This window comes from Paramisgurnus dabryanus, chromosome 15, assembly GCF_030506205.2.
Source record: "Paramisgurnus dabryanus chromosome 15, PD_genome_1.1, whole genome shotgun sequence".
NCBI lineage: Eukaryota > Metazoa > Chordata > Actinopteri > Cypriniformes > Cobitidae > Paramisgurnus > Paramisgurnus dabryanus.
In genome coordinates, this window is record NC_133351.1 from 3105099 (window position 1) to 3132481 (window position 27383).

The window sequence follows — 27383 nt, forward strand, 5'->3', positions numbered from 1 at the left end:
TCTTTTTTTATCTTTTTGCAGTGCATTTATGTGTAACTCTGTCAAAATCATTTTGGGAAGAATTTACTTGCGTTCACGTAAAAAGAAACTTATTTTTAGAGATGTGATTTGTTTGTTTTGTTTTGGTGAGGTAAGTGAATTCATTTTTGGATATGGGGAGGTTGTGAAGGGGGAACCTCACAGATGAGGACTCTGAGCCTCTCTGGTATTCTTCTCTTGTCCGGTTCGTGTCCGGTTTCTTTTCTTTGCCCTGCAAACACAGACGCGCTTTATGAAGTGCGTGTGCACGGGGACGCGCTGGATGAAACTCCGCGCGGGCACAGCATGTCTGGTAAGTGCACTTTCTTCATCTGTTTTCTGTTTAACAGGGATGCATTATTGTGCCGATAATTGTGATTTACTGGGTCTTTACTACTTCGATGTCACCCATCATCTGAGATGTGAGTTCTTCAGGATGAAGCGCGTCTGACGGTTAGGACATGAAATCTCGATCATGTCAGTCACCTAATGTGATTAAGGATTGTTTGAGAAGTACTTTAGAGGAATAAGTGAAATGTTTCATATTGGGGTTACGTTACTGAAGCGCTTCTCTTCATGAGTTGATGCGCGTTCCTGCGCTACGCGTCTCCCAGCAACATCCCCGCAGATCGGATGCGCGTGATAATCGCGTTACCTCAGACATCACAGCAGCACAGCCGATTCAACTCTGTTACTCCAAGAAATCAATAAGCTTGTGCTGTACTTTAAGGAAGTATTTCTATAAAAAGTTTTAGTAATCTTTAGAAATACCATCTTGTCAATCTTATCTTTACTAACGTTTACCGTATGGAAAAAAGCTACCGTTAGTCATTGCCACATTATGGATTTCTTGCATTTTAAAACCTGAGGTAAATTTGTAAGTAAATCTGCTTTATATTCGGTCTTTTGTATTTCTGTGCCTAATTTAACATTATTTCGGTAAGGTGAAATCAGACATTAGTTAATATGTAGCCATTACTTAATGAATTTGATTTGTTAGATTACGTTAACTTTGAATCGTAGCAATAAAAATGAATAAGATTGATTCTGGAGAATGCTCAAATAATAACCTAGAAATGTTACCTTCTCTCGGGCCATGGTTTGCTCTTATGTCACTCTTAATTTCCATTAAAACCAATATTTATTTAGAAAAAACTCACTTTTGCTTTATGAAGCTTGTCTTGGTGATGTCATGATGATGGCAGTGAAAGGAGTTTCAGGGATTTTGGGCTGCTAAATGAACAGAAAATATGATTAAGCTATAGGAAAAGTACCAAGTAAAATTTCCATAAATGTACATGTTATTTTAAATGAAACACTTTTTTATTAATTTAATATTGAGGGGAAATTTAATAAGCCAAACCCCACAAAATAGCATGGCAATTTTAAGACTATTCAAAGTTGATTATGATCATTATTATTCTGAAAATAGTATTTTTCTTTGTCCTAGGGTACAGAAAGTTTACCTAATTTAAGGATACCACCACCAATAAATGTGGATCAGCAACATTTTACACGTAATGACGTCTCTTGACGCACCCTCCTGATGAATGAAGGGCAGATGTGGCGCATACGCAAGCGTTACGCACGCCCCGCCCTCTACCTGCGGGATCCGCCCACTTACAGTGAGACGCACCTGGATCAAGCGACACGGAAGTCCGGCTGAGATTATTCAACACTAAACGCCGCCGTGGATCTCACTCGCAAACTTTGTGACACTCGCTGTGAAGTTCAACACATTTGTCAAGATGTTTTATGAATATATTCTGAATCTCTGACGGTATGTGAGATTTGTTTTACTGTATGAGATGAGTGTTCTTTTTGTGTTTTTGTATAAACACTGATTTCGTGTCAGTGATTAACATTACAATGCTTACGTGGTTTAGAATGACGTGCAGCATGAAGTAGCCTAATCTTTTCATCTGCATTACAATAATTCGTTTTTGAGAGTTACTTTGATTTTATAAAGTAGTAAAGTTTAATTTGTATAGTTTCCAGATGGGGTGAACATTCATTTCTTTTTTATTTTAATATTGTTCACATTATTTTTTATATGTATGTTATTAAATGGAAGATTTAAATGTTTAAATCACAGTGAAAAGTAAGAAACACATTTCAATAGTTTTTATAGTTTCTAATAGGAATGTAAAATATATATACTACTGAACATTTGAAATATGATAAATGGTTTTCCATTGGCTAAAAGGACCAATTATCATTTGGAAAGTTTCTCTCCAAGGGGATGTTTTCAAAGAAATTAAGTTCACCAAATGACTTCTCTCATGCAATGAATGATTTCCCAGCTACCTAAAAGGGGCTTAAATATCAAAGTAAATGTTTATGTTGGATGTTCAGACCTGGGACTCCAGTTAAAGCGTCTCTATATGATTCCTTCCTCCAAACCAGTTGTCAATGTTTGGCTTTTAAAATGTTCACAGGATTTTTGAGCGTCACCACCTTTTTCCCTGATTCACAGGTTTGACAGCCGGCGCAGGGTGTGTGCCAGGTGAAGTTTTGTTTCATACTCTCTGAACGGCAGCCTCCATTCAGCCCTGCCACAAAAAAATGACATTTCTCCGCCGGGTTCTGCGCAGACGACTGCGCCCATGGAATCTCGCCGCCATTGCGCTGGTGTTTGTGACATTTCTGTTTCTGATGCAGAGAGATGTGGTCACTCAGAACTCTCAAAATGAGCCCTGGCTCAAGGACATCGTGGTGAAACGGGACGCCGTCTTGGGGATGGTGATGGGAGCCGTGAATAACTTTCGGGACGCCATGCCAAAGATGCAGATCAAAGCTCCCGTGAGACAGCAGCAGGGAAACGATGGAAGTCCGGCATGTTTAGCCGGATACTACACGGCCGCCGAGCTCCGGCCGGCTTTGGAAAGACCCCCGCAGAACCCCAGTCAACCGGGGGCTTCTGGGAAACCTTTTCACACTGACAATCTGAGTCCAGAGGAGCAGAAGGAGAAGGAGAGAGGAGATGTGAAGCATTGCTTTAACTTGTATGCCAGTGATCGGATCTCGCTCAGCAGAGACCTTGGACCTGATACCAGACCTCCTGAGTACGTACCACCTGTTTGCTTTTCTTGCCTGGTGTTGGTTTCTGTCACCTCTACAAACATCACCAATGTTTGTCTTTCGGTTTATAGCAACATTTAATTGGGTGAGAGCTTGGTCCACTGGGCTGGTCTCAGATCAGCCTTTTATGTGCCTTTTGAGATGTGAAGTGCCTCGTATTGAAAGTAGCCAGACGTGTGCGTTTGCAATGTTTTAACTTTGAATATTTAGGTTAATACAAATATAGTCCTTGGTAAGACCAAATCATACAAACTTAAAGGGCATCAGATGTTGATGCAGTATTTTTACTTTTTGTTAAATAATTTATAGTGTGCAAAACTCAAAATTGCAGGGATAACATTAAAGACAAAGATGAACTTTAATTTAGTCTAAATGTAATCTGAAATCTATTGTGAAGTGTCTCTATAAATCAAGCTTTGACAGATAATTTAAAAACCGCTGTTGAGATTAATTAGAGATTGAGACAAAGACAAAACGTTTTCTTTAGTTAAACATGCTTGTTCTTGCCTTTTATTGATTCAAACAAAACCATGTTTGGATTTCCAATTGTTCATTGTTAAAAGAAGTGTCACATAACATACAATTAGGGCTGGGCTTTATAGCTTACACAATAAAAAAATTGTCTCTTTTTTAGTCTTTATTTAGTTTGGGCGGTATCAGAATCAGTCCAGATGCAATGTACATTTGTGAAATGCATACAAATGAAGGTAAATTATAATATCAATATTGATCGGAAATCGAAAATCAGTTCCCATTCTGGAATTAGATCCTTACTATAAAGTCATTTTATCAATTCCTGGAGGAAAGCCCGGGTCTTTTATTCATGTTAATTGCGAAGACATGACCAGCCTTTGTATTCACATCAGTTTTTTTATTTCATGTAGCCTGAATCAAGTGAATGCACCTGTGTGTAACCTCTGCGTTAACTCGCTGAGATCTTACTTAATTAAAACAGTTCTAATGAAAATTAACTAATGTTTATCTACAGTAAATAACCATAGTTTAACTGTGGTATTTGTATGGAAACCACAGCAATTAAAAATGTACAATTGTCCCACGATAGTAACCATAGTTTAACCATGATATTGTTAATAAAACTATGGAGTATTTTTGGAGTATTTATCTTTATTTTCTTGTAAAACACTACTCATAAATGAGACCCTGGACCACAAAACCAGTCATAAGTCGCACAGGTATATTTTTAGCAAAAGCCAACAATACATTGTGTGGGTAAAAATGATAGAATTTTTATTTTGTTTTTTAAAGGGGACATATCATGAAAATCTGATTTTTCCCTGTTTAAGTGCTATAATTGGGTCCCCAGTGCTTGTATCAATCTAGAAAATGTGAAAAAGATCAACCCAGTTACTTAGTTTTGGTAAATCATTCTCTGCAAGCATGTGAAAAAATAGGTAATTGACATTTGGCTCCCCTTGTGATGTCAGAAGGGGATAATTCCGCCCCTTAATCTGTACCATCCAACCACGGCACTGCCGTTTAGTGCCGAGATCAGTTAATTAGCATTTTAAAGCAGCACATCTTTGCTCACACCTATTAAGTGGCAATTTTAACATTTATAATAATATTATAATAAATTATCTGTGGGGTATTTTGAGCTAGAACTTCACATACGTACTCTGGGGACAAAGATTTATTCGACATCTTAAATTTTTTTTAATGCCAAAATATTAGGATATTAAGTAAAGATTATGTTCCATAGATATATTTTGTGAAATTCCTTTCATAAATAAAATATATAAAAAATGTCTTTATTAGTAATATGTGTCACCAAGGACTTAATTTGAACAACTTTGAAGGAGTTTTTCTCAATATTTAGATTTTTTTATGCACCCACAGATTCCAGATTTTCAAATAGTTATATCTCGGCCAAATATTGTCCTATCCTATCAAACCATACATCAAAGCTTATTTATTCAACCACATGATGTATAATTCTCAATTTCAAAAAATGTACCCTTGTCACTGGTTTTGTTGTCCAGGATCACACGTAATATTATATATGAAAAGATTCAATCAATGCCAAACCCTTTCTGTATGTCTCCCATGTTTTAACAGATGCATAGAGCAGACGTTTAAACGCTGTCCAGCTTTGCCGACCACAAGCGTGATCATTGTCTTCCATAATGAAGGATGGAGCACTTTACTGCGTACTGTCTACAGCGTCCTGCACACTTCTCCTGCCATTCTTCTCAAGGAGATCATCCTCGTGGATGACGCCAGCTCTGACGGTAAACTCCCCCTCAGGTCTCTTTGTGCAGTTTAATGGATGTGCGGTTCCAGTCGGGCAACCCGTCTTGCATAATTATTGTCAGCAGGCCGCTCATGAAAAGGTTGCTATACAGGAAACGGCAATATTTGAGTGTTCTCAGATGGGTTTTGCTTAGCTAGTGAAGGAAGCTTGAAGTTTGGGGGGCTATCAGTGGACTCTTAAAAACCAGACCTCTGATTGGGGGAAGAAATAAGAATGAGTTTGAAGGCGGTAGGTTTCTGTTTTTAAATGCTTTATCTTCAAGACTCGGATTTTCAATTGGACATCAAATAGTGGCCCAACATAGTACTAAGTGTGGTTAATGGTTATGGTCAGGATTCCCACGGGTCCTTGAAATCCTTGAAAGTTTGTGAATCTGGGGGAAAAAATTCAAGGCCCTGGGAAGTTTTTGAAAATATCCATACATAGATACAGGTCATTAAAAGTGCTTGAATCTATTTTATGCAAGACGTTTTCTGGAAAAAAATCTATATTATTCCCTGTGTAGTGTAGGATAATATCATAAAAATCTAGACTTTTTAAGCACACATGCTAAACTGTTGGCTTTAAATGCTTATATCTTCTGTATGTGAATGTTGATTCATACCAAAATGCTTTTTTGCAATGTTGTGTTTAACACATGAAAACGTCTCGGGTTATGTATGTAACTCTTGTTCCCTGAGAAGGGAACGAGACGCTGCATCTCCCTTGCCATACTTCCTGCAATCCATGTAACGCCGTCTTTGGCAGTATTTTAGATAGCGTTATACTTCCTTGCTCCGGCGTCACCATTGGTTGAATTTGATATACACTTTCAGACGCAATTAACCCCTAGAGGCGTCCCCAAAGTGTCACCGCAGTGACGCAGCGCGAGTTCCCTCAATAGGGAACTGTAACAGTGTATCGTAAAAGGTAACACGATGTAACTTTGCTCTCACTTGAAATGTGTCCCCACATTTAGTCCTTGAATTTGAGGGTATTGGACCTGGAAAGTCCTTGAAAGGTCCTTGAATTTGAAGTAAACTCGGCTGTGGGAACCTTGTATGATGTGTGTTGCAGATTTATCTGGATGTTAATTTATTGTAAATGCAATTTATTGGACACATGAAAGTGCTCCTAACACCTTTATTAGCAAAACTTACATGCGGCTTTGCTGGGTCAATGTGACTTGTTTCTTCAAGTTGACATGAATTTGTGAGTTTTAATTTGATATGAACAATTTTATCAAGTTATAGTTGTATTTTTATCATTTCCATTTAACATTTTAATGTTGTTTTGCTTTTTCTTGTAATAATGGGAGTAAATTAGGATGCCTGAGTGAAAAGGATGCAAAACTCCAAATGTGACTCTGGACCTCTGAACAAATCATAAAGGGTACATTTTTAAAAATTAAGATCAATCAGTAGCTGCATTTCCATTAGACTTTAAATTGCACAAATTGACATTGCGAATTGAAAATACGGCCAATGGAAACACGTCAATTTCACAAAAACTCCGTATATCGCAAAAGTATTTACGCTTACATGAGGTGGTTTGTCAGGCAATTCGGAAAAGCTGTATTTCGCGAAACTGCAATGGAAACAGTTTATTCACATTTTCAGGTCATCTGATGCAAGTCACATAATTATTATTTGAAGATGACGTGGTATGAACTAAAAAACTTCCAGAAACACCTCAATACGTGTCTGCTCTCAAGTATAAAAGGCATTTCTTTGCCAATAATGTTTGGATAACACTCCTACATCTTTTCTGATTTAAAATAATGTACTATTTCCTCCAAGAAACACCTATAGGTTGCCGCACCTAAATATAACAGGCTTTCCTTGGCATTTCTGTTTGAATAATATCCTTCAGTTAAAAATAATGGTGGATGTGATGAAAATAAACCTACAGTCGAGATTTTGGAATGACTTATCATGAGTGGAAAAATTAAGTTTCAGCCGCATATCATCGGTTTGTGGGAACAGTAATTTTGCAATAGTCTTTTGTCAACATTTAGAAAATACCACACACTTTTTGCGCAAATCTGCATTGGAAACACATTTTTAAACTATTTTAAAATCTGAAATCTAAGGTTGCAAAAAAATCAAGATATTGAGAAAATCGCCTTTTAAGGTTGCCCAGGTGAAGTCCTTGCAACACACATTACTAATGATAAATACATTTGTGATATTTTTACTCAAGGAAATTTAATATCTTCATTCAACATAATTATGCATAAAAAATGCATAATTGTGACCCATATGTATTGTTGGCCATTGCTAAAAATATACCCGTGCAACTTATGACTGTTTTGTTGTCCAGGGTCACATTATGATTAAACTTCATAAAATAACTATTTTGCCGTATATTCCAACTTTGTCCTGAAGTGTCCAACAAGTAGTTTTGTGAAAGCAAACTGAAATACAATTCATTATTTGATGAAATACTAGACTCGGGCATCTGTGCAGTTTACTGCTCTACTGTTCTGTTAAGGATATCGGTGCTGTTCGGATGGCTGCACATTTTTCAAAAGTAAACATAATAAAGTGCAAAGAAAGCAATTGGGGTTTCCAACGACATGGGGGTGTGTAAATAATGTCAATATTTTCATTTTTGGATGAACTAACCCTTTAAAATGCCCTAAAGCACACCTGGTCTCTCCGGTTTGTGGGAATGGTCTGTCCTGGACTCCATCACACAGGGATTGACCTTTACATACTGGCAACTTGCCATGTGAGAAATGGAGACCAGAGAATTGGCTTTCAACAACCCTTTTAGCATTCTGTCTTATTTTAATTACACACACTTTCTCTCTTTCTCATGCAATTTTAGTTTCTGCTGAGAAAGAGCAGCACGCTGTGTGTAGGGTACAGTACCAAAGAGCACAGCAGACCCCTACCGTCAGAGTCAAAGCCAAAACCTACAGCACATCATGCTGTGCGGTTTGGATTTCTTTCAGCTATAACTTGTGTTATTTTTCTACCTCAAAATGAATGTGAAGAGGATAATGCATAAAATGTCATATCATGTGTCATAGAATAAGTTTAAGTGAACCTGTTTTAAAACTGTAAGTTATATATAATTTAAGGTAGTTAAACAACAATCAAGCTCCACTCCCTGCTGAAAAGCTTAAAGGGATAGTTCAGCCAAAACTGAAAATTACCCCATGATTTACACACCCTCAAGCCTTTCTCGATGTATATGATTATCTTTTTCAGATGAACACAATCTGAGTTATATTAGAACATTTTCTGGCTGTTCCAAACTTTAAAATGGTAGTAAATGGTGCTTTTGATTTGAAGCCCCATTCATACTTCACAGAAGTAATCCACACACTCCAGGGGGTTAATAAAGGATTTTGTAAGACAAATATTAATATTTAAAACTTTACTAAAATAACTCGATTCCGGTATGTCTATACCCATTCACGCGACTGTGCGTTTCCGACGTAGCGTACAGGACGTAGTGACGAACGTGGAAAAAATTCCGTTTTAGATTACTGGAAGCTAGGTTTTTTTAGAAGCCTTTATTAGCCACCTGGAGCTGTTTGGATTATGGATGGATGGTATTTCTTGGGCTTCAAATCAAAAGCACCATTTACTACCATTATAAAGCTTAGAACAGCCAGGACATTTTCTAATATATCTCTGATATGTGCGTCTGATTAAAGATAATCATGTACGTCGGCGGCGATAGCCCCATGGTTAATGCGCCGACATGTCGCACCAGTGTGCTCACGGCGACCAAAGTTCGATTCCCATCTCTGAGATCCTTTGCCGATACCGCTATTCTATCTCCACCCAACATTTTCCTGTATAATGTACACTATCCTGTCTAAATAAAGGCATAAAAGCCCTAAAAAACATAAAAAATATACATTAAGGATGGCTTGAGGGTATGGAGCCCCTAAGGGGACATGGAGCAAAAATTAAATAAAGTTTCGTTTTGCATGCTCACGTGAAACTATCGCGTGCTCACGGGAAACTATCGCGTGCTCACGGGAAACTATCGCGTGCTCACGGGAAACTATTGCTTTTAGTTTTGGGTGCGCACATGAAACTAAACTTTATTTAACTTTTTGCTCCATGTCCCCTTAGGGGCTCCGTACCCTCAAGCCATCCTCAATGTATATTTTTTATGTTTTGGGGGGCTTTTGTGCCTTTTATTTAGACAGGATAGTGTACATTATACAGGAAAATCTTGGGTGGAGATAGAGGAGCCGGATCAGCAAAGGACCTCAGTGAATTATTATTTTCATTTTTTGGGTGAACTATCCCTTTAATGGTTTTCGAGGAGTTTTTGACATGTCAGCTGGTCACCTGGGACTGTGTGGCTGACCAAAAATAACATCAGCAACCAGCATGACCAGGCAGAGAGACCAGCTAAACTTTTTACATTTTTGTGTTTCTCACAGATCGACTGAGGAACGAACTGGACGAATACCTGAAACAGTTACACATTGTCCGCGTGGTCCGTCAGCTTGAAAGGAAAGGTCTGATCACGGCTCGACTGCTCGGGGCTTCGGTGGCTACAGGAGACACTCTCACCTTCTTGGATGCCCACTGTGAGTATTCAGGCTCTGAGTCATGGCGAGGCTCTTAGCTCCCACTCCAATGTCCTGAAGTCACATTAATGTCCTTGTGACCACTAATAGAAACAAACACTCAAGCAGCCTGTGGTCGGCAAGAGTTGTTCTCTGTAGGAAAGAATGTGTCGCTTTTTAAATTTAGAGTTTATGCTTGTTAAAGATTCACAGTGTTTTTAAAGGATGTTTGTGGAGCACTGGTGTGGTTAACTGGGAGTTGGGCGTCACTATTTATAACTGCATTGCTAAAATTTGTCATATTTATTACTGTATTTGCAGGGAATTGATGTTCTTGAAACAATGTAGTGATGATTTTGATTTAAACTTTAATAATTCCGCCTGGGGTTTTCAAACTTTATGATGGCAAGGACCCCCAGTATAATAAACCTTTTGCAAAGGACCCTCTTCCTAAAATATATATCCATTTAAACATTTTTGCATTATGAAAAATTTAAACTATGTCAGGCAATGTGATATTACAGATCACATTGTAAATGCACAACGAAGTAAATGTAATTCATTACTACCCACCTCTGAAAACCGATATCCAATAGAAGATATATCGGTCGATGTTTAGTTTTTGTTGCATTTGGTAAATGTAATACCTTCAGTAAAGTTATTTATAAATGACAACCTGATGAAATCAAGTTTGTGCTCCTGGTTTGCATGCGCACCACCTTTATGGAGTTTGTTTTGTCATCTACAAGAAAAGATTTTGGTATCCCTAAGTTTATAGTTTTATACTTTTTAGGGGCTGATCCTTCATACTGAAGCAGTGATATGGCTGGTCTAACTAATTATAGTACAAAGAAACAAACACGCTCTACCTTATTAATGTCTCAAGATTCTGTTCACTTATATAATTAAAGGAACAGTATGTAGGATTGTGGCCAAAACTGGTATTGCAATCACAAAACTTGTGGCTAAAACTGGTACTGCAATGGTAGTCAGCTGGTGGCCAGTACACAACATGACAACATAAACAAAAGTTGAGGGCTGCAACTCCACTTTTTAAATGACAATATCCTGGCCAGACCACTGTTGTCAGTGATATAAGTATTTGAAATGAAAATGATTTCTAAATGTCTTGTGACATATCAGGGCCATTTTATGATTAATTGATATAAATTTCTTACATACTGTTCCTTTAAAGTTTAACAACAGAATAAAACTGGAATGATATTTTGCAGGCGAGTGCTTTCAAGGATGGCTGGAGCCTCTGCTGGCTCGGATAGCAGAGAACTACACGGCCGTGGTGAGTCCAGACATCACCACCATAGACCTCAACACATTTGAGTTCATAAAGCCTTCACCGTATGGTCAGAATCACAACCGAGGGAATTTCGACTGGGCCCTGTCCTTCGGCTGGGAGACCCTTCCGGCTCATGAGAAACAGAGACGAAAAGATGAGACGTATCCGATTAGGTAAGAATTGTTTTGGGTATTCTGACATCATGATGACTGTCGTCTTTGAAATTGCAATGCTTTTGACAGCGCAATAAAAGGGTATGACGATTGAGTCTGTTGAACTCAGAATTGTATTTTTGGGTGAACTACAACATGCCTTTTAATGATCTGACCGAGAAAGTAAATATATTTAATAATACTCAGAACCTTGTTAGATTTCATTGTTATTTTTCCATTAAATGTTTGTTTTACCCACACACAGTCATTTTCTGTCTAATGGAAAAACATTAAGAGCTGAGAAACGTTTACATCACAATCACATTTACCCTTGCAGGACTCCAACGTTTGCAGGCGGGTTGTTTTCTATTTCCAGAGATTATTTTTATGAGATCGGAAGCTACGATGAGCAAATGGAGATTTGGGGAGGAGAAAATATTGAAATGTCCTTTAGGGTGAGACACTATTACATCATTATACACACGCACACACGCACACACGCACACACACACACACACACACACACACACACACACACACACACACACACACACACACACACACACACACACACACACACACACACACACTAGGGGTGTCCTCAACTAAGGATTTACATATTCGAATCAGAATTGCTAAATCTTTCTATAGTCGACCGATAGTCAGATCATCTATGTGTGTGTGCATGGGTTGAGAGGGGCACCAGGTAGTCAACGAATGGTTAACTTTTATTTTCTTTCACAAGCAGCACACAGAAATACATTTCTGATAAAGTGCCCAAAACTGTCTTTCAAGTGATGAACGAAGACAAAACTGATGATGCATTTTTAATCCTCTTCAAGTTAAAATGAAAGGCAATATAAACATTCGTTAAATGATCCCTCGTAAGATTTTAAAGCCACGATCTACAGAACATAAAACAAAGATATAACAAATCTTTTTGTTATATCAAAATGTTGAAAACAAAACTTAAAATAAAAATAAATAAATGTGATCCTCTGGGAAGCACCGGGTACAGTTCAGCGATCTTATATAATTTTGAGATTTAGCTCGTCAAAGCAGTCATGACTGAAAAAACTACAAATGACATATAATTTATGATTTTTACTGTAAATGATAAAAACTAAGCTTTATATACAATTCATTAAATGTTAACTTATAACAAGATAAACTCTGAAATTAATGATTTTATAGACAAATACGCTTTATTATTTTGCACAGAAATACTTGCTTGCTTACTTTGATAATCTCTGTATTCACTTAACACCTGATGATTCTTCTATAATTTATTTCAGGAATTTCTTTTTTTATCATTTGAAAGTGAACACCAACCATAATATTAAGTCACAAGAGAGACAGTCATGTCTGGCATAAATGATGTTCTGTGCAGATATTTTTCATATCATCACCGAAATTTACCGAAACTGCTTACCCGTTTTGAAATGTAACTTTTGACAAGATAACCACCCTGTTTTAAATACATTTGAAAACGTATTACTGTCGACAAAATCTGTTATTTTATGTTTAGTTTGATGAATTCCTAAATATGAGATGCTGAGAGCACCTAGCGCATTCGACTAAATTGCATGCGCCAGCGCGCAACATCGATACAAAGTAAAGCAATCCAAAATGTACGTTTATAATGAAAAATAAAATTTCAGAAGTAACAAGGTGCAGAACAAATATGTGTAAAATGCCTGACGTGTGCGTAAACAAAACACAAGCCAAATAGTTAAATCAGATAATGTGCACCCATATACGGCCAAAATTGAATGATTCTCATTTCATAACACATCTGCGACAATTCGACTATGAGATTGGTAGTCAATCAGGCTTCTCCTATCGATGCATCGAAGCTTCGACTATTTGGTGTCACCCCTAACACACCACACACACACACACACACACACACACACACACACACACACACACACACACACACACACACACACACACACACACACACACACACACACACACACACACACACACACACACACACACACACACACACACACACACACACACACACACACACACACAGTTTAATAATGTACATGAGCAAGGAACAATTAATTGATTTAAAGGAATACTAGCCCAGATTTTACTCACCTTAATGCCATCCAAGGTGTTTATGACTTTTTTTCTTCAGCCGAACACATTTAGAGTTTTATTAATTAATGTTCTGGGGCCTCATTTATAAAATGTTGTTTATAAATTGTCCTAAATTTGATCTTTTAATAATTTCTCAAAAGTGCATAAAAAAATGCAGCATAACGTTAAAACAACTTGGTTTTGTCAGTCAATTCAACCTACTATTTTAAGTTTTGGCTTGTGATAAGTTGACATAACTTATATAATCAAATAAAAAAAAATTACTCATTTTAATTAACATTTATGTTAATTTTAAAAATGCGGCATAGTTTTTTACAGTGTATGTGTGTTTTATTGAAGGAACCTACGTACAGAAAACACACATACCCTCACTTTTAGTAAAAACGTCCACATCAAAGACCAATTTTATAAGTATAAACATTGCTGTAGATTTTGTACCATTTATAAACGACGCCCATTGCTCTTTCTAGTTATGTAATATTGTGGTCCTTGAACCCCGTCCATCATCAAAAATGGTGGCATGCCGACTCAACATTGGTACATAAGACGATCATTGGTTCTTGTGTCTCATGACTGCGTTATTTGTCGCGATATATGACGACTAGCCATGAGACAAATTATCATCTTACGTATCGATGTGGTGCCGGTGTGCCTCCATTTCTTTATCTAAATGTATTTACAGTCAAACGTGACGTAGCGCTCGCTAAACATGAAAATACAAATAGTTTCTCTCAAAACGTATCATTTTGTTTTATAAACAAGTATTTCTGTTGTACAGTTCGATGTAATAAAACCTTTGTCGTTGTCTCATTGTTTCTGTAGGTGTGGCAATGCGGCGGGCAGCTGGAAATCCTGCCCTGTTCTGTTGTCGGTCACGTGTTTCGTACAAAGAGTCCACACACCTTCCCTAAAGGCACACAGGTGATCGCTCGCAACCAGGTGCGACTGGCAGAGGTGTGGATGGACGATTATAAAGAAATCTTCTACAGGAGAAACCAGCAGGCTGCACAGATCGCCAAAGAGGTGAAGTCCATCATGTACACTTTTTTATAGTGTGGTATTAATTAAAGTGCCGCCTTGTCCAGGCAAACTTTATCAGTGATTATGGTTTTGAGTTTGATTAAAATAAACAATCTGGCATCCTGTAGGTTGTATATCTCTGTCTCTGTTGGTGGCAGTGTGCATCTGCTGCATCAAAGTAAACCACAGAAATCCCTTAACTTTCTGAGACTACTTATTAACTACAGACAAAGAGACAGACAGATTGAAAGTTGTGGGATGTCTTGTGATGAGAGACAAAGTCAGTTTCTGTAATGAAGCATCTCTGTTTCTCTCTCTCTACAGCACTCATATGGAGACATCTCCAAGCGTGTGGATCTCAAAGAAAAGCTTCAATGTAAAAGTTTTTCCTGGTTTTTGAAAAACGTCTATCCGGAGGTCTTTCTGCCTGATCTCAATCCAGTGAAGTTTGGTTCGGTAAGTGTGTGTGTGCAGTTTTCCCTCTTTCTCTTTCTCTTTCTCTTTCTCTCCACACCGCAGCGTGTTGTGTCTTACTGCTGTGGTTTCCCACCATGCTGTAGATCTTGGAGAAAACATGACTCTGTGTTTATTCAGCTTTGATGGTAGGACACAACAATCCAATTCACTTCCTCTCTCTCTCTCTCTCTGTAGATAAAGAGCATTGGTAAAGATGCCTGTTTGGACGCTGGTGAAAATAATGAGGGAGGAAAAACTCTCATCATGTATCCCTGCCATGGAATGGGAGGAAACCAGGTACTGCGTCTGACTGGACTGAGAACAGTCTGTTCTGTACTGTATATGAATCTGTGACATGACATTTTAGGCCGCTCTTATTTTTAACTTAACAGGTTGGGCACAAACTAATTTAGATAAGGGGAAAGTGCTTTGGAACAAGGTATTCTTCCATGTTTAATGTTTATGTCAGTGTTTTTTTTCTAGACATACAATTTAAATGAATGAATACCTTCATACCTACAATTCTTTCAATTATGTATTATATAGACCTTTTGCAAGTCGACGTCACAGTTACGTCACGCGCGCAATGTGGTGGCAGAAAAACTGTGGAAATGAATGAGACATAGGTGTCATTTACACTGGGGACGCTGGGGACATGTCCCCACCACTTTTTGAAATGGCTGATTTTGTCCCCACCACTTTTTGAAAGCATTTGATTAAAATGTTCTGAAAAATCAAGCAATACCTGTGCGACTTTCACTGCTATTTTTGTCTTGCTTTCAGTAGAAATATCTAAAAATTCTTAAATTAAGATGCTTTTTCTTGAAGAGCAAAATGACCTAAGAAAATAAGCCTGTTTTTAGACAAAAAAAATGTATAATTTAAGTAAATTTGTGATTAAAACAAGCAAAAATGTCTGCCAATGGGGTGAGAATTTTTTTTTACTTTATATAAGATTTCTTTTTTCTTAAACACTTAATTTAAGCAAAAACATCTCACTCCATTGGCAGATGAATTTTGCTTGTTTTAACTAGACTTATTTTCTTACGTCATTTTGCTCATCAAGAAAATATATCTTGATTTAAGAATTTTTAGATATTTCTACTGAAAACAAGACCAAAATAATGAGTAAGAAAGTAATTTTTTGCAGTGTACACTGCAAAAAATTATTTTCAAGAAAAAAAATCTTAGTACTTTTGTCTTGTTTTCAGTAAAAATATCTAAAACATTCTTAAATTAAAATAAATTAAGTCGTTTTTAGACCACAAATATCAAATTTAAGTGCTCTTGAGCATAAAACAAGCAAAAAAATCTGAAAATCTGAATTTTTCTTGAACTTAGTTTTAAAGATTTTTACCTCATTGGAAGATATTTTTTTCTTGTTTTATGCACAAAATCACTTAAATTTGATATTTTTGGTCTAAAAACTAGACTTATTTTATTGGGTAATTTTGCTCATGAAGACAAAGCATTTTAATTTAAGATATTTTTGATATTTCTACTGAAAACAAGACAAAAATACTAAGAAATGTAATGTTTTTTCATCTGATCTTTTGTCCCCACCACTTCTCAACACAAACTGACGCCCCTGGAATGAGACACGAGTGAAACAAACAATATAACTCACTAGAAAATGTCTTGTTGTGCTGTTGAGTGCAGATTATGAATGCCAAAATAGAGGACCTTCATTTTTATAGTATACCGTCATCGAAGACATCATTTGAAGATAAACGTAGGTGTTTATGGTTGCAATAAGCCCTCAACCGGACAGACTGGAGTGATGAAATCATCTGAAATTCTTTTAATAATTTGAATAGAAAATAATTAGAGAAGATATCCGTTGTTCTGTCGAAGTCTGTTCCCTCTATAGTGTTTTCATCACGTTATGTTTATAATTTATTTAGAAAGATTAAAGATTTGAATGAGTTCATAATATTAATAATATTACCATTTATTAAAGTTTTCATATTTTTTTCGTTTTCCATTACTTCTTTTTACCTTCTATCTTAGATTATGTCTTCTTCCTGTTTGTTCTAAATTATGATGTTTACTAATAAATATATAAACATAGCACACACACACACACACACGCACACACACACACACACGCACACACACACACACACGATGTAAAGTGTTAATAATATATAAACAGGCCTATACAAATTAATTTGTATGTAAACATAATATTTTTAGAACAAACACGTAGGCTAAAAATATAAGGAAGAAATTGAAAACAGGAAATGATGAAATATTTAATAAATTATATTATACAGAATACATGATAGTATTGCTCTTATAAGTACTTCAGCGATTCATACTGTAAAAATAATTGATTTACCAATAAAGAACAATACATATACATTACATACATGCACACATATCAGTAGCCAAGCCATTTAAACTTTTAATTTATTTAAAAAATAAATGTAACTTGGTGAAAACGTTATAAGAAACATTACACTTAAGAGAAATATAGGGGAAACAGACTTCTACAGAACACCGGATTCATAAAAATAACAGTTTAACGCTAAAACACTTCACACCCCTATTGCGGAGCAGTCACTTTCTGCCACCAGTTGGGCTCCGCCCACAAAAAACGTCATCTCTGTTTGCAAACACGCAAAAGGTCTATAGTTTCTTCTTTTAAAATCATTAGAGGGTGGTTTCCTAAACTGGGCTTATCATATTTCCAGCCTAAAATGCATGTTTAACTCATTCCATGCCAGCCATTTTTTTTTTTAATTTACTGCCAGCATTTTCACAAGTTTCACAAAATGCCTTCCAGGAAAAATTTTTCTATAAAAATATAAACATACAAATGTAGAATATGAGATAGCAGACTGTCTGCTTTCAAAAAAAAAGTTTCATCCTACTGTATTTTCCGGACTACAAGTCGCTCCGGAGTATAAGTCGCATCAATCGAAAATGCTTCATGAAGACGTGAAAAACATATATAAGTCGCAATGGACTATACGTCACATTTATTTAGAAAATTATTTCACAAAATCCAAGCCAAAGAACAGACATTTACTCTGGAAAGGCAAGTTATTCAACTAAACAAAAGCACACAGAACAGCAGGCTGAATAGATGTGCGTACGTTAACGTAACATTATCAGTTATTTACATGATATACAATAGCATACTGAACATACCTGGAAAGCTGAATAGGCGAAATTAACAAAACAAGCCAATGAGCATCAAATTTGCAGGCTCGTCATGCCACATCACTAAATTCATTGAATTACATAAATACAGTATAGTGGACTCTTGCGGCTGTAGACGGTAATGTTTACTCATGGTTAATATATGTCAAAATTTATTCATACTGACTTACAAGTCGCGCCTGACTAGAAGTCGCAGGACCAGCCAAACTATGAAAAAAAGTGTGACTTATAGTTCGGTAAATACTGTATCTTCATTTGTTCTCTTTTCATCACCTCTCAAATATGGGTAGGTTTCTTCAAAAATACCTTATTTTGAGCAAAAAGCTGAAATAATTGCGTTTTTGTAAAGAACTTTTATTAGAGATCAGATTCAAAACAATGATAAAAACATACCTGTACACAGAGTTTACAATGTTGTTGAATAAGTTGATGCTTGTTTTTTTATAAATTGGGTAACATAGTCGATAATAGCGGAATAACAGATTACCATAAAAACTCGTCAGGAAAGCGTCATTGGCAGGGGAACGGTTTCTCTTAATTGACGAGATAACTCGTCAAAGGTGGGAAAAGAGTTAAGCAGTCTTAAAGCTCATAACACACGTTGTTTCTGTCCATCTCATGTTAATCTTGAGTACCTATAGAGTAGTATTGCATCCTTTATATCTCCAAAAAGTCTTTAGTTTTGTCAGATTTATAAAAGACAGATCAGCTCTAGCGATTGTTTCCAGAAAAGCACGGAATCCCAGAGGCGTCCAGCGGGAAAAACGAGTTGCAAGCAAAACACAAAACATCCAGTTTGACCTGTACCAAGTGACCCTAAAAGACACCTGGTCAAGATCCAGTTTGACCTGTGCCAAGTGATACTAAAGAACACAAAATAGCCAGAAGTATCCTGGCAAAACCACACCTCTAAAAGAAATGCATCTTCTATCCTAAGTTCTAAAACCTTGATCCATCTTATCTTAGACTTATAGAAATGAGACCTTTTTACTCATCGCACCATGACCTTTAAAATAATACTAAACATGAATATAAAATTACAATCTTAGTACCACATAATATGTATACATTACATCATATATTTCATCAGATACTCAGTGATGTGAGCCTGAAGGCTAACAGTGCCAAAGTCTTTGTGATGAAGAGATTAGGAGCACCAAGAGTTTCATGTCTGTAACCAGTTCAACCTGAGGGTCAAATTTGAATTAACACCACCACCTGAGGTTTAATTGTTTTGAGCATCTCTTCATAAATAAACTTAAAGTTGATTAACATCCAGTGTCACACATTGTCACACTATCCCTGGATAATTTATGATTCACTACATGTTTGTGTGGTTTACATTATATGCACTTACCAACAAAACACAGACATTTGATGCAGTTTTACTTACTGCCTGTGACTCATGACCTGGTGTGGAGCGCCCCATTTCAACAAAATCCTGCACTTAACAAACACACACTGCTGCTACCCTGGATAAACAAACTATATCCAATGTTTCCATAATGCTGGCTGACTTGGAAAGCTGAACAAGGCTTTCTTCTCCTTGCATCCAAAAACACACTTCTTCTTTCGTGCCATTGTTGATTCTTGATATAAAACAAAGCTGACGCGTGCAGTGATGTCTGTGACTTTTACTCGAAGAGAAATGCTAATGAGCGTCCTCGTTTTCACTCTGATTGACGTGTGGGCGTGCCTTTATGGGGGAAGTGCCCATAAAAGGAATATGGGGTCACTGATATGCAACGGGTACCCATGTTCGAAAAAAAAACTTTCTAAAACTTGTAGGAAAGAGAAGTGAGGTTGGTTAGAAATACTTTGCATTTGTTTAGCATAAGCATTACAACTCTTTAACTGTGTTGTTAAGTCAGAATGCATGAAATAGTATTAACCCCCCCCCCCTGAAAAATGTAAAAACAGCTTGCACTGACATGTCACTTAACTTAACATATTTAAGTGCCATTGTTTTGTCTCAAGATGCATACCAGTATTGTTTTTGTAAGGTGTGCTTGTAAAAACTACTTAAATATCCTAATATAACTAATGCCTAGTCCTGGATTAATCTAAACCCTGTCGGGGAAACCGCCCCTGAAAGTTGTGAAGTTGTGTGTTCACTTAAAGATTTGCCCTTTTTTCACAAGCTTTGCAGTGTAATTCATCATTCACTTTTACTATATAGAAAACGGCTCAGAGATTCTTAAATCTCATTTAGCCTTTCATAAAAGAAAGAAAACAATACAAGGTCAGAGCGACATGAGGGAGTAAAAGAAATAATCACTTTATTCTCATTAAGGGTGAGCTGACCCTGTTTCTCAGGAATGTCTGTGCAGGTTAATACATTATCTCTATTTGTTTTATGACGTGTTTCTCTTTCTCTCCTCTCTGATCATTCAGTACTTTGAGTATTCGACCCATCATGAGATCAGACACAATATACAGAAGGAACTCTGCCTGCACGCGGCCGACGGAGCCGTCAAATTAGAGGACTGCCAGTATAAAGGACACGACACGCAGACCGGATCACAACAGAAATGGGAATTAAGAAAGGTAGAATAACATTTTAAAGTCACCTGCGCAATTCAGTTCTCAATTCATATCGCTTGTGATTTATACAGTGAATTGCAAAATCATGTGATGTCTTAAAGGGATAGTTCACCCAAAAATGAAAATTCTGTCATCATTTACTCACCATCATGTTGTTACAAACCTGCATAAATTTCTTTGTCCTGATGAACACAAAGGAAGATATTTTGAGAAATGTTTGTAACAAACCCTTCGTGGACCCCATTCATCTCCATAGTAGAAAAAAAATACTATGTAAGTAAATGGTGTCCACAAACAGTTTGGTTACAAACATTTCTCAAAATATCTTCCTTTGATTTCATCAGAACAAAGAAATTTGCACATGTTTGTAACAACATGAGAGTGAGTAAGTGATGACAGAATCTTCATTTTTGGATGAACTATCCCTTTAAAGGTGCACTGTGTAGATTCAAGCGGCATCTAGTGGTGAGATTGTGAATTGCAATCAGTCTACAGCTCGAAATTCATAGTGAAGCTACGGTACACTGCAAAAATGATTTTCAAGAAAACATTTCTTTGGTATTTTTGTCTTGTTTTCAGTAAAAAATTTGAAAATTCTTAAATTAAGATGCTTTTTCTTGATGAGCAAAACGACCCAAGAAAATAAGTCTAGTTTTTAAACCAAAAATATCAAATTTAAGTGATTTTGTGCATAAAACAAGCAAAAAATCTGCCAATGGGCTAAGAAAAAAAATATTGAACATTTTTCTTAAACACTACACTGCAAAAAAATTATTTTCAAGAAAAAAATTCTTAGTATTTTTGTCTTGTTTTCAGTAAAAATATCTAAAAAAATTCTTACATTAAGATGCTTTTTCTTGATGAGCAAAACGACCCAAGAAAATAAGTCTAGTTTTTAGACCAAAAATATCAAATGTAAGTGATTTTGTGCATAAAACAAGCAAAAAAATCTGCCAATGGGCTAAGAAAAAAATATTGAACATTTTTCTTAAACACTACACTGCAAAAAAAAAATTATTTTCAAGAAAAAAATTCTTAGTATTTTTGTCTTGTTTTCAGTAATAATATCTAAAAAATTCTTGCATTAAGATGCTTTTCTTGATGAGCAAAATGACCCAAGAAAAAGACAAAAATATCAAATTTATGTGAATTTGTGCATAAAACAAGCAATAATAAATCTGCCAATGGGCTAAGAAAGAAAGAATGAAATTTTTTTTTAAACACTACACTGCAAAAAAAAAAAATGATTTTCAAGAAAAGAATTCTTAGTATTTTTGTCTTGTTTTCAGTAAAAAAATTGAAAATTCTTAAATTAAGATGCTTTTTCTTGATGAGCAAAACGACCCAAGAAAATAAGTCTAGTTTTTAGACCAAAAATATCAAATGTAAGTGATTTTGTGCATAAAACAAGCAAAAAATCTGCCAATGGGCTAAGAAAAAAAATATTGAACATTTTTCTTAAACACTACACTGCAAAAAAATTATTTTCAAGAAAAAAATTCTTAGTATTTTTGTCTTGTTTTCAGTAAAAATATCTAAAAAAATTCTTACATTAAGATGCTTTTTCTTGATGAGCAAAACGACCCAAGAAAATAAGTCTAGTTTTTAGACCAAAAATATCAAATGTAAGTGATTTTGTGCATAAAACAAGCAAAAAAATCTGCCAATGGGCTAAGAAAAAAATATTGAACATTTTTCTTAAACACTACACTGCAAAAAAAAAATTATTTTCAAGAAAAAAATTCTTAGTATTTTTGTCTTGTTTTCAGTAATAATATCTAAAAAATACTTGCATTAAGATGCTTTTCTTGATGAGCAAAATGACCCAAGAAAAAGACAAAAATATCAAATTTATGTGAATTTGTGCATAAAACAAGCAATAATAAATCTGCCAATGGGCTAAGAAAGAAAGAATGAAATTTTTTTTTAAACACTACACTGCAACAACAAAAAAAATGATTTTCAAGAAAAGAATTCTTAGTATTTTTGTCTTGTTTTCAGTAAAAATAAAAAATTCTTAAATTAAGATGCTTTTTCTTGATTAGCAAAATGACCCAAGAAAAAGACCAAAAATATCAAATTTAAGTGAATTTGTGCATAAAACAAGCAAAAAAATCTTCAGAAGAAAAATTCAAGAAAAATTTTCTCAGCCCATTGGCAGATTATTATTTATTTTTTTGCTTGTTTTATGCACAAAATCACTTAAATTTGATATTTTGTTTGAAAACAAGACTTCTGAAATCTTTTTTGCTCTAGTTTTTAGACCAAAAATATCAAATTTAAGTGATTTTGTGCATAAAACAAGCAAAAAATCTGCCAATGGGGTAAGCAAATTTTTCTTGAATTTAGTGTTTAAGAAAAATTTTCAAGATTTTTTGCTTACCCCATTGGCAGATTTTTTGTTTGTTTTATGCACATAATCACTTAAATTTGATATTTTTTTCTAAAAACAAGACTTATTTTCTTGGGTCGTTTTGTTCATCAAGAAAAAGCATCTTCATTTAAGAATGTTTAGATATTTTTACTGAAAACAAGACAAAAATACGAAGATTTTTTTTTCTTGAAAATCATTTTTTGCAGTGTAGCCGATATAAACGTCTCATTCTAAGGTAATAAAAACAATTGAGTTTATTATGTAAGGTCTTTATACACCACTGATAATATAGGTATGTAGATTATATGGCATTTCTGTCAGGAGATCCTTCTAGAAGTTACACACTGCACCTTTAATATATTCTCTGGGTTTGTAACCCAATAGGTTTTGCAACAGAGCTTTTGGTTTTTGCCTGTGTAAACTCAAAACTAAACGTTTTGGGAAGACTAACATAAAACATATTTTCAAGAACAGCGAGGAGGAGAGGAAATAATCTCCCAGCTTCAGTTTTAGTGTCCGTCTGTTTGTCTAACGCTTGCTAATGTTTGGTTTTGTGATTTGGCTGGATTCAGAAGCGCTGATAGATCCCACTGTGTTATTTTATTCTCTTTTACAGGATCAGCTGTTCTTTAACAAGGGCTCCAAAAAGTGCCTGACGTCTCATCATCAAAACCCTTCTCTCGTGACCTGCGATCCATCTGACAGATACCAGCAGTGGGTCTTCATTTAAACAGACCACACGCACACACGCAGGGTCCAAAATTAACTTTTTATTCAATTATAGTGAATCTGTCATAAATATTGATTTTATTTGTAAAAAATTATTGTGAAACGTCAACCAAATTATTTTTTTGATTTATTTTGGTGTCTTGACAAAAATATATTTTAGGTACAGTTTGTGTCTCCACATGGAGTTTTGGAGAAAAGATTTATATAACCCATATGGATAAAGATGTGATGCTAAAATATCTACTGCGAGAATTTGTTAGATGCACAATTGTTTTTAGCAGAAGCAGACACTAAAGTTTGATGTGCACGCCTTGTTGCATTTTTTTATTTGAGGGAAGCTAACTCATGAGTAGTTTTTGCCATAAAATTTTAGGTGTTAATTTTGGACCCTGCACATACACTACACTACGTACTACAGACACCCAACAGTTTTCTATCTGACAGAGATAGGATTTTAATTTATCTTATACATGGAAACTACTGCCGCTGGAAAGGTGGAAAATCTCCAAAGCACAAACATTCCTCTATGCCAGTGCCAAGGCGTCTTCTGGGTGGGCACTCAGAAAAGTGCAGTAAAGTGAAGTTATTCTTTCTTCTAGTCTTTCTTTCATCCTCTTCATTCATTTGATTTTAAAGTCTGCTATTGTATAACATTTAATACTGGACTGTAATCTCGCTCTGTCCACACCGCTGCTCAATGTCAACTGCGTTTCTGAACGTAAAAAGCAGATAATGGATGTCTAACAAAAACAGAGGCCTTATATTTAAACCGTCATGTCACGCAACATGAAAAAATTTTACTGCACCAAAGACTTCATAAAAAAGTATTGATATTTCCTCTTCAAAAGTGGATTTTGCGTAGGGATGTGAGACGGGTCGTGTCTGTTATGCAGTACACTGTGCACTGAAAAAAATGATTCATTGAATTTAATCAATTTTTTTAAGGTAAGTGGTTGCAATCAATTTATTTAAGCTACATTTAAACAAAAGTTTTATATTTTATTTTACGTTACTAATCTTTTTTGTTTAAATGTAGCTTAAATAAATTGATTGCAACCACTTACCTTAAAAAAATTGATTAAATTCAATGAATCATTTTTTTTCAGTGTGGATAAAAGGTGCTTCACAATGCCATAGAAAAATCATGGTTCCATAAAGAACGTTTAACATCTGAAGAACCTTTCAGTGTCAGGTTCTTTATAATGATTATAAAAATAGATTATAAAAAGTTATGAAAGAAGTGAGTTACCTTTGACTGAATTGAAGGCTGTAAACACACATTGGGGGGACCAAAACATTCAGGGCTATATGTGTGTATATTAAAACATCAAATATTAGGGGGGACAATTTAGACGTTTCTGATTATTAAGGGGGTCTGCTGGGGTCTCTCTTTTGGGAACCAATATGGTTCTTCTACACTGTAAAATATTTATGCAGCTGTTTGCAAGTAACTTACTGTAGATTTAAATTTATGTTTAACAGTTTGTTCAATGTGAATTAAACATTAACAAGTTTTTATCTTTAATTAAACTATAAAATAACAGCATCATGTAAAGCATTTTGGGAACCAAAATCCTCATCAAACTTTTTTTTGGTTCCCAAAATGCATTGTTATTTAAGATTTATTCTATAAGGATAAAGTCTTATCAATGTTTATTTAACTTTGAAAAAACTGTTGAAAGTCACTGGCAAACAGCTGGCAGTAATACTGTAATTTCTACAGAAATTTTTAACAGTGTTTGACATTGCTAGCATCTTCATTTTCAAGTTTGTATTTTCACAACTGTATTAAAAAAAATGAGGTGTCATTTAACCTCCTAAGACCCAAGCTTTGGTTTGGCTTGCATTTAAGATTTCTTCCAGCTATTTGGAGTTAGGAAGAACCAATAAATATAATAACTAAATATTTTCTTTGAACATGTACAGGCTCCAGTTACACAGAATTAAGTATTATAGTGCAAACAACAAAAAATGTGATGTCCACAACCTATGTGGACACACCAGGTCTTAGGAGGTTAAGGAAGTGTATAAAATATGCTGTAAGTAAAAAATTTTATTTTATAAAGATAATTGATAAATTCATACAGATTATTGTAATTTTATTCAAATGGGTGAAATTTTGACCAAGGGGTACATTTTGATAATTTTCCCTTTTAACTTAATTTTAATTCTTGAAAAAAAATCCAATATTTTAGGATATAACATATAATATGTGATCAAAATCGTAAAGAACGATCTTTTTCTTAAACAGATTTTTTGTTTATGCTTTAGGTTTTAATTATGGGATTTTTTTTGCATTGTGTTTTGTTTATTTTTTTTTTTAAACTTAGTGGTGTTAAGAATATTTAACAAGATAAGAATGATTAATGTGGTCATGATCTGTGACAGCAATGCAGACTTACAAAATCACGAAATTGCAGAAGGGGGCGCTATTACACAAAAATATGTGTTCAGATTATTAATGCAATACAGATCTGCAAAGTAGCAGATGAAATATGTAATTCCTTTCAAATTTGCAAACAAATGTTTACATCTGTCAGAAACCACTGTTACTTAATATTTTCATGAATTTATGTAGATTATATTTTGGGTTATTTTTTTGTAAAACTTGTTTAATTTTTGTAAGAAAGTGTTGAAGGGTTGTGCATAAAATTGGAGACGTGTTATTTATTTTTATTCTACCTGTCTGTTTGTATTTTTTAATTGCAACATAGGTCTTAACCCCTTAACTGGCACAGTCTTTTTTTTTGGGGGGGGGGGTGTATACCTTTAAATTAATATAACACTGGCATTTTTTGGTATAGAAGGCTAATCTTGAGAAGACACTTTAAAGTTTTTCACAGAAGTGTCTGGAGGTGGAAAAAAAAATGTTGTAGCAGTTTACATTTATGATAATAAATAAAAATAATGCAATAAAGTATATATTTTATACATAAAATTATCGCAAAAATAAAGAAGTTTGTTACACTTCTAGTGGTTTTACCAACAACGGCCATTAGGTGTCAACGTTTGCTGCATACTCTTTTGCTGTCAGAAATTAATAAATTACTGTCACTGCATTATTATTACTGCTAAAAGGTTTTGAAATATGAAAACTACATTCTTAGACCTTTAACCATTTATAGTTTGTCGTGATCAAAATGTACATGAAAAAATATAGTTAACTCATTCCCTGCCCGCCATTTTTTTAAAAGTTGCCCGCCAGCATTTTTTGTGATTTTCACAAAAGTTTCCCAAAATGTCAGGAAAATTTTCTTCTTAAAATATAAAACATACAAATATATCAAATGAAAGAACAGACCATCTGCTTTCAAACAAATAATAAACAAACAAAGCAAGAAAAAACTTTTCATCCTATCTATATTTTTTCTTTGCTTATAAACTCTTAAATATGAGTATTTTTCTTTAAAAATATTTTTTATAGCAAAAAGCTGAAATAATTGCATTTTTGTGAAGGAATTTTGTTAGAGATCAGATTCAGAACGATTATCAAAACATACACAGAGTTTAAAATGACTAAATAATGTTTTCGCTTAAATTTTTAAATAAATGTTAAGTCCATCTAGTGGATAATTGCAGATTAACATAAAAATTTATCAGGAACACGTTTTTTATGCAAATGTTTTCTCTTAATGGTA

General features: G+C 35.0%; 1 protein-coding gene across 1 annotated transcript; it reads left to right on the forward strand.

The window, feature by feature from the left end:
• The first annotated feature begins 215 nt into the window (after positions 1 to 215).
• Positions 216 to 26421, forward strand: galnt3 (UDP-N-acetyl-alpha-D-galactosamine:polypeptide N-acetylgalactosaminyltransferase 3 (GalNAc-T3)). Its single transcript, XM_065252330.2, has 12 exons — positions 216 to 331; positions 1469 to 1798; positions 2495 to 3083; positions 5176 to 5348; positions 9765 to 9914; positions 11126 to 11360; positions 11677 to 11794; positions 14277 to 14477; positions 14799 to 14930; positions 15126 to 15227; positions 20493 to 20645; positions 23633 to 26421. Exons 3-12 carry the CDS (start codon positions 2584 to 2586, stop codon positions 23744 to 23746), a joined length of 1878 nt encoding a protein of 625 aa, XP_065108402.1. The 5' UTR covers positions 216 to 331; positions 1469 to 1798; positions 2495 to 2583; the 3' UTR covers positions 23747 to 26421.
• Positions 26422 to 27383: the final 962 nt, after the last annotated feature.